This window comes from Humulus lupulus, chromosome 1 (assembly GCF_963169125.1).
Source record: "Humulus lupulus chromosome 1, drHumLupu1.1, whole genome shotgun sequence".
Taxonomy (NCBI): Eukaryota; Viridiplantae; Streptophyta; class Magnoliopsida; order Rosales; family Cannabaceae; genus Humulus; species Humulus lupulus.
Genome location: NC_084793.1, coordinates 299,091,937 through 299,105,992, shown reverse-complemented (window position 1 = coordinate 299,105,992; position 14,056 = coordinate 299,091,937). Strand labels below are relative to the sequence as shown.

General features: G+C 32.0%; 2 protein-coding genes across 2 annotated transcripts; both read left to right on the top strand.

Annotated features, from left to right (window-relative positions):
* Window positions 1-225: 225 nt before the first annotated feature.
* Window positions 226-6,019, top strand: LOC133779736 (methyl jasmonate esterase 1-like). The gene is made up of 3 exons (XM_062219655.1): window positions 226-650; window positions 1,115-1,246; window positions 5,523-6,019. Exons 1-3 carry the CDS (start codon window positions 468-470, stop codon window positions 5,814-5,816), a joined length of 609 nt encoding a protein of 202 aa, XP_062075639.1. The 5' UTR covers window positions 226-467; the 3' UTR covers window positions 5,817-6,019.
* Window positions 6,020-6,818: 799 nt separating this feature from the next.
* On the top strand, window positions 6,819-12,678 carry LOC133811488 (methyl jasmonate esterase 1-like). Its single transcript, XM_062246175.1, has 3 exons — window positions 6,819-7,298; window positions 12,088-12,219; window positions 12,340-12,678. The coding sequence occupies exons 1-3, from the start codon at window positions 6,912-6,914 to the stop codon at window positions 12,625-12,627; spliced, it is 807 nt and encodes a 268-aa protein (XP_062102159.1). The 5' UTR covers window positions 6,819-6,911; the 3' UTR covers window positions 12,628-12,678.
* The last annotated feature ends 1,378 nt before the right edge of the window (window positions 12,679-14,056 follow it).

Here is a 14,056-nt window from a genome sequence, read left to right as displayed (position 1 = left end):
AAATTTTAAAATATGAAGCTATGATATATATTGGTTGAAGCCCCACTTTATTGGTTGAAGAATGAAGATAGACATAGAAAGGTACGTAAGAGGTGCACCTTTAAAAATCAACAAATGAAAATCAACAATATTTCATTTAAGCACATTTGAGTAGCTGGTTAAGATCAATGTAGCCTATCCTCGATCGAGAGAGAAAGAGAGAGATCATGAAGTGCAGTCTAATGCTTGCTTATTTAATTATAGCAAGTATTCTAACTATGTCACCAAGCGTTAATGCAACGACCAAACATAGTCATTTTGTGCTGGTTCATGGGACTGGTCATGGAGCCTGGTGTTAGTACAAGGTGGCTACTCTCTTACAATCCGCCGGTCATAATGTTACAACTATAGATCTCACAGCCTCTGGAATCAACCTCGACAAAGTTAGCCAAGTCAACGGTTCAGTGGTTGACTACACTAAGCCATTGATGGATTTCATGGCGTCCCTTCCAGCCACAGTGGCTAATAAAATCGTTCTAGTCGGTCATAGTTTAGGTGGTCTTAGCATCTCCCTTGCCATGGAAAGCTTTCCTCGGAAAATTTCAGCTGTAGTATTTGTCGCCTCTGCTATGCCTGGTCCTAACTTCAGTTTTCTCAATATATCTCAAAAGGTATAATTAAATAAATTTATATATACAGGGAATTTTTTTATAGAGTTAAACTTTAAACCCTAGTTTTTAGTGTAATTTTTTTATGACCGTGTATATTGTAGCTATTTAGAGCATCCTGTAAATTTTCGAAAAATTTCGAATAGTTTACAATACCGAAAACTAGGTTCAAATATGTTGCACGCGTCACTAATTTTTTTTATGCGAATGAAAAACATGTTTGAACCTAGTTTTCGGTACTGTAAACTATTCAAAATTTTCTGAAAACTTGCAGGATGCTCTAAATAGCTACAATATACATGGTCATAAAAAAAAATCACGCCAAAAAGTGTTCACGGATCGAGAAACATTGAAAGCCCTATCGGTAAGGCTTAAAGTGAAAATGTTATTGAAAAATTGTTCAATATATAGATACATATTAATTTAATGAAATATTATATTATAATATGATTGTTCAAATTTGACAGATGACAAGAAGAGCAGGTTCTTTTGTGGATTCAAAATTCATATTTGAGAATGGTCCTAATAAATCTCCAACGGCCTCAATTTTAGGGCCAATATACATGGCAACAAAGGTGTACCAACTTTCACCACCACAGGTATTAACAAACACAATATATATTTTTAATAAGAAATTTTATAGTAGGGTACCAGTTTAGTCCATACATGTAGGAGCATTTCTGTTTTTAGCATTTAGAAAAATTAAAATATATTTTTTTTATACGATGTTGTGTATTGTAGTTATAGTAAGCATCGTACAATTTTTGGGAAATTCTGAATAATATACCATGTCCAAAACATGATTCAAACACTTAATTGCACGTGTGTTTTTTTTTTTATACGCGTGTAACTAATTATTTTTAACTCTTGTTTTCACCATTGTAAAGTATTTATATATATAGGAGAATTCTCCTATATGGGCTTCACTTTAAGCCCTACCGGTAGGGCTCTCAGTGTTTACAACCCGTGAACAGTTTTCGGCGCGATTTTTTTTTATGACCATATATATTGTAGCTATTTAGAGCATTCTGCAAATTTTCAGAAAATTCCGAATAGTTTACAGTACCGAAAACTAGGTTCAAACATGTTGCATGCGTGACTAATTTTTTTTATGCGCGTGGAAAACAACATGCTTGAAACTAATTTTCGGTACTGTAAACTATTCAAAATTTTCAGAAAATTTGCAGGATGCTCTAAATAGCTACAATATACACGGTCATAAAAAAAATCGCGCCGAAAACTGTTCATGGGTCGAGAAACACTGAGAACCTTACTAGTAGAGCTTAAAGTGAAGCCCTTATAAAAAAATTGTCTTATATATATATATATTTTAAAATTAGTAGAATGTTTAATTACAATATACACCCTCATATAAAATAATTTTAATTTGAATTATAATTTTTTAGACATTCTAAAAAAAAAAGATATCCCTATAAAGCTTCTCAATAGGTAAATCTTATGACATATAATTAATCTTTTCCTTCATATTATATAGGCGAATTCTTCGGTCCCTCACAGGACTCAATCCTTCAGTGTAGGGTCCAATTTTTTGCCAATTGTTCAAATTCTACAGGAGTAAATCTTTTTTTCACTTTTGCTTTTGACTTGCAATGACCGGTTGTGTGAACCGGTTGGAAAGTTGCTGATAATGTGGGTATAAAAAGTAGGGGCAAAAAAATAATTTCCTGTCCAAAATATATGTACAGTTGAGGACTTGATCGTAAACTTAATATGAATTTGAGAGATATTTACGATTTTGGTAACGTAAGCATTGTGCTTCCGCCAAGTGATTTATATGTTATGTTGAGTGAGACGCAACACTAACCACGTAAGTAAAACTGATATATATATATATCATCAATGATTTGAAGCGAAATGTATTTTGTTCATTGTAGTGTTGTGTTTATTGCAGTCCTTTATTATTGTTTTGTTGGATGAGGAACGAAACAGTTAGGTTGGTAGTTTTATTTCAATGGGCTATTTTGAAGTTGTTTTATAAGCATGTACGCAATGAACCAATTCAACTATTATGAATGTCAGTTACTATGTTGTATTGTTAATGCATTTCATGACATGGTTTAACTTACATTTTTTTTATCAATTTGAAAAACAATCTCTTCGTAACATTTTACTAGTTGTTTTTATACGTCACCGTTTCTTTTAGGAATTTCTTTTGTTTTATCAAAAAAATCATGAATGAAATTTTCTATCATTTCCAGTTAATGTTGGCCAACTAATTTCATAGATTAATTAATTCAAATTGAGATATCAATCACAGCAGAACAAAGATATATAACGAGTTATAATATAACCAGAATATATAAAATATTGTCCCGTAACTAATATAGTTGGTGATTTAATCATCCTAAATCACACAAATAAAGCCTTTGCACGTAAATAAAATAGAATAGTCACACTGGACAATTATAAAGTAGTAGTTTTTATTACGGGGTAAGAGTTATGAGTTACGCACTACAACTTTCAAATTACTTATCAACTCTTACTCGATAACGTATCTTCCTAATATATGTATCTGAAAATTAAAAAAAAAAATAGTTTTAAAGGCCTCAAAAATCGTAATTTACTTGGCAATTCCCTCATTCTATCTCTTATAGTGATGCATTTATAATACATATCTGAGATGATCAATCCTTAACATATAATACTGGCATAAGATCATGGATCCTCAAAATTACCATATGAGAGGATCAACTAATTATTGTAGTACTTATTCTCTTCGGTCAAACAACATATATTACAGAGGTTACCCGATGTAAAACGAATTAATATATTATAGAGGTTAAGTGTAGTGATTGACTTACATGAATCGTCTTTGTTGAGTTGAAAATGGAAATGGTGACAGCTGTTGGGACTCTTACATGAAGTGGTGGATGATATATAGACACCATATATATACATATACCTACAAATATAGATTTTTATTCTTTAATGTGTAAAAGGTAGTACATACGTTTTTTTAATGGTAGATATCATCTAGTAATCAACATTCATTTAGAAACCATAAGAGTTGAGAAACACTAGGAGTAATCGGCCATACAGGGTATTAGTCGGTGTTACACAATACATACAAAGTCAAATGGAGAAGACTTGTTAAAACTGAAACCATAACATTTAATATATACATAGAGTATAGTTTGCATTACACATGCAAGAGCCCCTTACACATTGATCAAAAAGCCTTAATCATAGTAGGGGTACACAAAAGAGAAGAGTTTCCAAAAGTACGATCCAAAAGACCGTATTATAGCAAAGTGACTTGTAAAGCCATTAAAACTTCAAAAGATACATATTCAGTGATTCCATTGATAGTAAGTGTAGACCAAACTGAGTACATATAACAAAATAGATATCTATTGATTAGGTGGCTTCTGAGTTTGGACGTATAGTGGGTACATGTTGATATAGCCACTCCGGAGTTCATCGATCGCGGCTGCCACAACTTCCATTTCCTTTCTCCAGGCCATCTTTGTTGCAACCGACTTCTCTTTCAGCTCTAATACCACCATCTTGATGGACTGTAGGTCAGACTTAAGGAGAGTGTTCTGGATGTTGGACACATTGTATCTCCTCTCCCATTCGTTCCGCTCGGTGGCCAGCCTGACGTTGTCATGCACAATTCGGTTAATGTATTACATTTGCTCAAGATGATTGTCATCAAACGACGCGAAGTTAACAATGTTATTCATTGGGAAAGGTGTGGAGTCCATTTTAGAGAGAAAAAGAGGATAGACAAGTATACATGTAGGGTGGTGGAGATTGAATTGAGGTCAACATGATCCATACACACATATATATACATATAGAAAACACAAGCATGGAGGAGTGGATCAAGTAAGTGTAAGGTGAGGTCTTCTTGTAAATGGTGGAGTAGTTAATGCACTGTCACTTATCAAAAATAGGGTTGCACATCAGTCAAAATTACATAAAGTATGCTATTATTAGAAACATAAGGAAGCAGTCACGTATTACGTGGGGAGAATTAGAATTTGCGTTTCAGCACGTCATGGTCACGTGAGTTGTGAGTGGTATTACGTGGGAGGACCTTTGGGAGCACAGTACCTGAGAAAAATAAGAATGGAGACAGAATTGACTTCCATTTTGACGTTTTTTTTCATGTATTTTGACTTCCATTTTGACGGAATTGCTATTATAATTTCTCTCAAACAAAAATTCAAACATGAGGTGGTCACCATTATATATGATTGGGCACTGAATACTCGAGTGCACCATTAAAAAAAAATGAAGCCAAACAAAATTTGTTGCCTAAATAGCTAATGCCCAAAACATATTGAGTAAATGTGCTATAAGAACTTACCCGAAGAACTCGACACAAAGATGCAGGGATTTATGCTTTACGTCAGAAAAGTGGGCACTCAGTCCTTCAAACTCACGGCAAACAACATCGCATGTAGAATCAAACACCTCCAAACCACGCCGGAAAAAATTATCAAGCTCAATCGAAATCCCCACTACTCCAAACAAAAAAATCTACCCCGAATTCATCAGGGAGAAAAATGGACTAAATGGGAGGGAATTTTCCTTCCAAACAGTTATTGTTTGGGTTTGGATGGACTTTTCCTTTTGAATGGAGAAGAATGGCCTAAACGGGCGAAGACACGAATCAAACAAAAAAAAAGGTGACCGGTTACTAAGGGGTGACTAAGGGCATAACGGTACTTTGACACCCAATAAACTCAGCAACTAAATCTAACCATCCATTTTCTAAAACAATAAATCCAAAGGCTCAAAATCAACACAGACTAAGTCCTTCAAAACAAACTGAGGGATGGAAGAATTGCCCAATTATATATATAAATATATATATATATAATTAATGATAATCATTATTTACAGGACTTGGTTCTTGCAATGTCATTGGTGAGGGCTGCCCCTTTATTTAATAATAAAGAGTTGGTGAACAAAGAAGTCAAACTTACCAAGGAAAGGTATGACACAGTTAAAAGAGTTTTTATATTGTGTGACCAAGACTTAGCACTCGAGGAGAGTTTCCAAAGGTGGATGATCGAGAAGAACCCACCGCATGAAGTAAAGGTCATTAATGGAGCTGATCATATGGCTATGTTCTCTAAACCACTTGAGCTCTTTACTTATCTTGGGGAGATTGCACACAAATATTCTTCAAATTAATTAAACTAGCTTGTTTTTCTTTCTTTTTTCTTTTGGAGTTGGTAATCATGAGGAAGAAAAATAAAATATAGCTATGTAATTGTTGATATTTTTTGTGTGTAACAATAAGCGAGGGACTTGATTATTTCTTGCTAGGTGCATACATGAGTATATTGTACTTGTGGTTTGTATGTGAATAGTACTTTCCAACAACTTCGTGATTATGCTCATTTGAGACACAGTGGTAGAGATCGTAACACTTTCGTGTTGCACTTTCTTTCCTTCGGAGACGTGCTAAAAACATGTACAACAAGTATAAAGATAAACATATACAAAAATATCAAAAAAAAATATATATATATAACACTTATAATAATATGGATAATTTAACACACTAATTAACCAACTCATTAATTATAAAATAAATTGTTTATAATAATAAAAATTGAAATAAATGTTCTATTACAAATTAAATTGTTAATTATAATATAGATGTAAACCAAAAAAATATATATAATAATTGTTATGTTCATACTGAAATGTTGTGGTGAAATTCAGTCGGTTACGATGTGCCTTTGAAGAAGACCGAAACCAAACCCAACATATACAGTATGAAATGACATTCTATATATTTATATGGCCAGTTTTGGTTTAACCGTTTTTATAATCGTAAAAACCAAAACCGACAGCCACCATCAGTGATGACGTGGCAGCGGGCATTCAGTATTTTTACGGTCGGTTCTGGTTTGACAGTTTTTACTTTCACCCCTTCTGAAATAATGTGCCAATACCCTCCTTAATTAGTTCTATCCACCACCAAACTCTTTCTCATTGTTCACCACAAAAATCACCATCAATTATCACTAGTATTAATCCTTTTCTTTGGGTCAATATTGGTCTTTGAAAGGCACACTAGCTACTCTTCTCTCACTGAAGGCCTTATCAATGAGCTTGTATCTTCCTTTGTCGATTGTTCAAAAAAAAAAATGGCTGTATATAAATTTTGTCAATGCATGTGCTTTGTTTAAAAGTACCTTTGTGTCCTAAAAGATGAATTTTTATACCAGGCCTTATCCAAGTTGAAAGGCACACTAGCTACTCTTCTCTCACTGAAGTATGCTAAAAGTTAATGCAACCACAAAACCCAGTCATTTCGTGCTGGTTCACGGGGCTGGCCATGGAGCTTGGTGCTGGTACAAGGTGGCAACTCTCTTACGATCTGCTGGTCACAAAGTTACAACTATGGACCTTACGGCCTCAGGAATCAACCCTGTCCAAGTCAGCCAAGTCAACAGTTCATTGGTTTATTATGCTAAGCCATTAATGGATTTCATAGCGTCTTTGCCGACCACGATGGAAAATGTTATCCTTGTGGGTCACAGTTTAGGTGGGCTCAGTATATCCCTTGCCATGGAGACCTTTCCCCGTAAAATTTCAGTTGCAGTATTTGTTACTGCGTTTATGCCTGGTCTTGATTTCAGCTATGCAGAAATATCCCAAGAGGTAATTACATATCTCTTTTATATAAGTAATTAGATTACCAAATTTTTTGGTTTTAACTGTATTTTTTTAGTTAATTATAACTCAATATTTTTTTTTTTTTTTTTTGGGTAACTCAGCAGTGAATTTCATTACTCCCAAAAACCAATTTACAAACAAATAGCACCCACTAAAAGGGTCCAAACATACTTCTTTAATCTGTACATTGATTATATTCTATTTATAAAACAGTATACCATTCTAAATCTTTCATAGAGACTTTTTTGGCCATACACTTTGAATTCTAATCTTACTAGCTGCTTTAATCTTTTGTACAATGTTTGTTGGATTATCAAGGGAGGATAGCCAAAGACTTTCATTTCTTGCTCTCCATAAATGATACACCAGTGCAGCAGTAATAGCTGAAAGTACCATTTTCCTGAACCTTGTTGCCTTCATTCTTCCAATCACCCTCATAATGCAAGGTAGCTGGCATGAAGATATCCCCTAGTGAACCCAACCCTTAATCTGTTGGAGACACTCACTAGAAAATGGGCAATCAAAGAATAGGTGAGTAGTTGTTTCATCTGCCACTGTGCAAAACTGACATCTAGCTTCAGGAAGAACATTGAACCTATATAATCTTGCTTTAGTCTTCAACCTGTCTTGGATAGCCAGCCATAGCGTGAAACTATGCTTAGGGGTATTCAATCTCCCCCAAGCTTCCTTGCTCCAATTGACCCGATCATGTACAGGACTTAGAAGTTTGTATCCCTATGCAATCGTATATCTTCTTTGAGTAAACAGAGCTAAATCCACAAGAGACTTCACTTTGTCTTTGATTGCTACAACCTTCCTCCAATACCAGCTTCCATGTACCGGGGCAATGTAATCCCACCATTCTCCATCTTTTATGTACACACTGTGCACCCATCTAACCCACAAATTATCTTCTTTGGTTGCTACAGCCCATACATACTTGAACATAGCTGCTTTGTTCCATTCAGAAATATTCTTGAAGCCTATACCTCCTGCTGCTTTAGGCTTGCATATACTGTCCCAAGCTATTTGCCCTGCTCCAACCATCATCTGTTGACCAGTCCACAAGAATGCACGACATATAGCTTTAATCTCTTTAATCAACTTCCTGGGCAACAAAATAATTTGACTCCAATAAGAATGGATTGAAAGGAGAACAGAGTTAATCAAGACTGCCCGACCTGCAAATGAGATGTTCCTTGTACTCCAAGACCTGATCCTATTTGTCATTTATCCACCAGCAAGCTACATTCCTTAGCAGAGATCCGTTTAGCACAGATGGGGACACCTAAATAATTGAACGGAACCTCACTTTTCCTAAATCCTGAAGCTTCCAAAATGCAATGGACCTCATTAGTATTCATCCCACTGCAATATATTGCAGACTTCGAAGCATTAGGCTGCAGTCCTGATGTTTGCGAAAATAGCTTGAGGCCCTGTAGTAGATAACATATGCTCTTGTAATCACCATTGCAAAATAGTAATACATCATCTGCGAAAATGAGATGATTTAACTTTAGTTCCTTGCACCTGTTATGAAAAATAAAATCTGATTTCCGGCCAACTTTTTGCATTATTCTAGTGAGGTATTCCATTCCCAGCACAAAAATAAGAGGAGACATCGGATCCCCTTGTCGCAACCCTCTTTTAGCTTCAAAATATCCATGTATCGACCCATTAAGCATAAGTGAAAATCGTGATGTTCTTATACATGTCATGACCAGCTGAATAAAAAGCTCAGGGAAATGGAAACCAGACAACACTTCTTCTATAAAACTCCATTCAATGGTATCATATGCCTTTTGTAAATCTAGCTTAATTAAGCAACTGGCTTTCGATGATTTCCTCCCATAATGGCAGACTAAGTCTTGGAAAATCATTATATTGTGCGCTATGAAACGACCTTGAACAAAACCTCCTTGATTTTGAGCCACAATACTAGGGAGAACTGTTTTGAGTCTCGAGCAAATCAGTTTCGTAGCTGCTTTATAAATGACATTGCAGCAGGCTATTGGTCTGTAATCCTTCACTGTATTAGGGCACTTGGTTTTGGGAACAAGTGTAAGCACTGTGGTATTTATCTCTTTAAGAAGTTGCCCAGACTTTAAAAAAGAAATGATAGCTTCAGCAACTTCATCTCCAATTAAATCCCAGTTTTCTTGGTAAAAGAGACTCCCATAACCATCCGGACCTGGTGCTTTATTTCCAGGGATTTCAAAGAACACTTTCCTAACCTCTTCTTTTGTGTAATCTTTCAATAGCAGCTCTGATTGGAATTCTGTTACTTTAGGACCTTGATTCATCACTCCAGCCAATACTTTCTTTCTTTGCAGCAGCTTACTACCCAGAAGTTCCTGATAGAAATTTAAAAACGCTTCAATAACCTGTATGGGCTCATCTACCCGATCACCCTTTGAGTTAACAATAGAGAGAATTCTGTTGTACCTTCTTCTCTCCCGAATACTGATGTGAAACAATGTAGAATTCTCATCACCATCTTTAGCCCAATTGAGTTTAGATTTCTGCTGCAAAAAGGAAATGTAATCCTTGTGAACCTTAGCATACTTGTTTCTAGCTTCCAACTCCATGATATGTATGACAGGGTTTAAGGGTTCACACTGAAGCTTATTTTGACATTCAGCTAGGTGATCTCTAGCTTGAATTTATGCACTAGTTATATCAGAGTAGCCTTGAGCATTGATCTCCTTGAATACTGCCTTTAGTGCCTTCATCTTAGTAATTATTCGATACATTTTTGTCCCTGTAACTTATTGATGCCAAGTCACTTTAACCTTCTCAAAATATTCTGTATGTGTAGACCACATATTGAAATACTTGAAAGGCTTCCTACCACAAGGGACATTTGAATAAACAGTGAGGACAGCTGGGGTATGATCAAACAGCCCCTCATTCAAAAACACAGTCTCAGCATCAGGGAATAAACTCAACTAAACTTGGTTTGCTAGCACACGATCTATCTTAGAATAAATTCTGTCTTCTCCATATTGTTTATTGCACCAAGTATAAAAATTCCCACTATATTTAACATCTTCAAGTTGGCAGTTTGCTACACAGTCAATGAAGTCAATGGATGTCTTATATCTAACTCTATTGCCAATTCGCTCCTCTTTTGCTGAAATGTCATTAAAGTCGCCCATTACAATCCAAGGACCCTTAACAGACAGATCTTGAAGATCTTTCCAAAGCCTTTTCCTCCCCTCCTCATCATTAAAAGCATAGACATAAGTAACAAAAAATAAATTCTTATTGTCAACAGTTGCAACTCCAAGATGAATCAACTGACTAGGAGCAAATTTAACTCAATATTCTTATATTTAACCTAATATCTTTATATTTAACATTACTTAAATTTAAATAAATAAATAATTAACAAATTAAAATATGATATTTTTAAGATATTTTACAATAATAATTATTTAAAAATAATAAAATTATATATTTTATAACTTAAATAAAATTTAATTAAACTTAAACTTCACATATTAGAATAATATCATAGTAAATATATAATATAATATAATTTACTATCAACCTACAACAAACTTTTTTTAAAAAAAATAACAACAAACTTAAATTTAAAATCACAGATAATATTAATATTATATTAAACATATAATATATAATCTCATGTTGTTAGTATCAAATTAAAAAACTATAACAAACTTAAACTTAAACAAAAGTAAATAAATAAATTAAAATATGATATTTTATGATAATTTAAATAATTAAATCATATTTATTTAAAAATAATAATGTCATACATATCAATTTCCGTGAGTCTTTTTTATCAAGTGATTGAAGATTTTTTTTCTTTATCAAATTCACCAAAAAACATTGAGAGATACATTAGAAAATAAAAATAGTTGATACACTATGACTTTTCTATTCTTATTTTATTTTATTATTATTTTCTTTTTGAATATTATTGTAATTTATATATATGTCATGTAGTCGTGTAAATATATATCGATGTCAATGTTGTGTTTAGATGTTATATATGTACAAATTATTACAGATTATATATATATATATTTGTATATACTATAAAACTGTAATTCATTCTATTATATATTAAACATCTTTTATATATTTTTATAATATTGTTTATTTATTTAAAATTTATATAATATTTTAAAAAATGTAATAAAAATAAATATATATTTGAATAAATATGTTTACAATTTTAAAACTAAGTAAACGTGCATTGCACGTTACTTTTATCTAATACTTGTATACAAATAATATGATAGATTTAAATGTATAGGTAGCACCTGCAGTAGAAATCATTTTTACCTTAGTTTTTTTATATCATAGTTTAAATTATAACTATATCGAACCTTTATATGAAAATAAGATTTCAGAATTCCATTAACATATACATGTGAAACCGTCTATTTGAATATTGTTTTCGACATAATAAATTATTTTGCTTTTCTTAAAAATGCGTGAGAAGTTTACTATAATTATAATGTACAACGTCATATAAAAAAATTAAAAATCTTACTGCAGATCTTCCACTATTGGTTTTAATAAGCACCTTTAATCATCCAAATGGAGGGTTTTGGTCTACTAAATTAAGTTAGATATATCATTGTTTTAAATAAAATAATTTGTGATTTTTTAATTGTCATATACGTTAGATTATATGTATGTAAAGTACAATAAATCTGGACCAGTTAATATGTAAAAAATTGAAATAGGATCACTAGTTATTATAAAGTGTTTTTTTTAATTTTCTTATTTTAAAATACAGATTATGCGAAGAAATGACTCTCTAATGGATTCAACATTGATATATAATAACGGTCCAAATAATCCTCCTAATGCTTTAATTTTTGGACCAAATATGTTGGCATCAAAATTTTACCAACTTTCTCCACCAGAGGTAACATACACATTTTTTTTTTCATTTAATTAACTAGTATTTTTTTAATGATAATTAATTAGCAATTTCGTCGATTATAGCTAATTATATATATATATATATATATTGTATTGAAATCAGGATTTGGTGCTTGGCTTGTCATTGTTGAGACCTCATGATGAATTTAGTAATGAAGAGTTGTTTAATAAACAACTAAAACTTACCAAAGAGAAGTATGGCTCGGTTCAAAGAGTTTTCATAGTGTGTGACAGAGACTTGATACTCGAGGAGAGTCTCCAAAGGTGGATGATTGAGAGGAATCCACCCCATGAAGTAATAGTCATCAATGAAGCTGATCACATGGTTATGTTCTCTAAGCCACTTGATCTTTTTTCTTCTCTTGAACAGGTCGCACACAAATATTCTTAGCAAAATTTCATTTAGCTTTGTAACGTGGTCAGGCCAAAGATCATGAGTTTATGTTATGAATGATTATATATAATTGTGATACGGCAGTTGATTTAAATATTAAGGACTCGCTTGGATGGTGAGATTGGATTATTGAAAGGATTTGATAATTTTTATAATATAATTTTGTTATCAAATTAGAGATGATGTTGAAAAAATTATTCCAACAACCTAAATAATACTCTTAGTTTGGGATAACTTAATCCCATTGAAAAATTTAGGATAATTTATCCCACACAATCCCCATCTCCATATATTTCTTTGGTAAGAAAAAAGAATTGCTATTTTGCATCCAATCTATATTTTCTTCTAATTTAGTGTTGGCAAATTATCAACTCATTAATTCTTATATATTTTTTCTCTTATATTTGACAATTCAATCCAATCCCACTATCTAAATGTAACCTAAATGAATTATGTAACTCAACATATTATATTTTTAATTGGGTTTTTTTCAGCTTCAATCCTCATTCTTTACACTTTGTAACACTTAGGTCCCAAAAATTAATTTTGTATCAGTTATGTCCCTAACATTTTCTAGTCGTATCATTTAGGTTCCTAAATGCTATTTTTATTTCTTTTTTCTTTTAAAATACATACAAAATACAAAATAAATGATGAATCATTCTTAAAATATTTTGACACTTAATTTATGACAATAACAAACATAACATGGTATTTTTAAAAATATTTAATATTTTTATAAATTAAATTAATGTTTCATTAAATAAATATTCTTACCTATATTGTTGTTTTATAATTAATATTAATAACTATATTATCTTGATTATCTTAATATTATCAATTTTTATTATGTTTATGGTTGTTTATTTCATACATTTTTTTTTTAAATAATGCAACTTAATAGTGTAAATAAAGTTATTCTTTTCAATGGTTATTATTTATGGATGGTTACCATAAATCACTAAATTTTTTTTTGATGAGTAATGATTATAATAATGATGAAAAAAAATAAAAAAAAATATATAAAATTAATAATTTTGAATTTTTTAGATTAATTAGGCAATAAACATGAGTTGGAAAGATAATTCTCACATTAATTATTCTCATTAATTTCAAAATGGTTTTTTTTCCATGGAATGGATAAAAGGAATTAATCAAGAATAAAAAAGGAATAGAGAATGAATATTAAATAATTTTTTTTAATTTTTTAATTAATAAATATGTGACTGCCATGTCATCAGGTAGCCCTTCCAAAAGTTTGCAAAAGTCAAAATTTATTTTTATAAATATTAATAAAAAATTATAAATATAGACTATTGATCTTAATCCAATGGTTAATATTAAAGTAACCATTAAGAGTGCTCTCATATATATTTATGTCTGATTTCACTATTACATATATGTTTGGATAAAAAAAATACGTTGA

Excerpts from the sequence above, each read along its gene's own strand:
- LOC133779736 (XM_062219655.1), top strand. The coding sequence starts at position 468 with ATGGATTTCATGGCGTCCCTTCCAGCCACAGTGGCTAATAAAATCGTT. Across the intron at positions 651-1,114 it reads TTCTCAATATATCTCAAAAG|ATGACAAGAAGAGCAGGTTC; the intron begins GTATAATTAAAT and ends CAAATTTGACAG. Across the intron at positions 1,247-5,522 it reads ACCAACTTTCACCACCACAG|GACTTGGTTCTTGCAATGTC; the intron begins GTATTAACAAAC and ends CATTATTTACAG.
- LOC133811488 (XM_062246175.1), top strand. The coding sequence starts at position 6,912 with ATGCTAAAAGTTAATGCAACCACAAAACCCAGTCATTTCGTGCTGGTT. Across the intron at positions 7,299-12,087 it reads ATGCAGAAATATCCCAAGAG|ATTATGCGAAGAAATGACTC; the intron begins GTAATTACATAT and ends TTTAAAATACAG. Across the intron at positions 12,220-12,339 it reads ACCAACTTTCTCCACCAGAG|GATTTGGTGCTTGGCTTGTC; the intron begins GTAACATACACA and ends TATTGAAATCAG.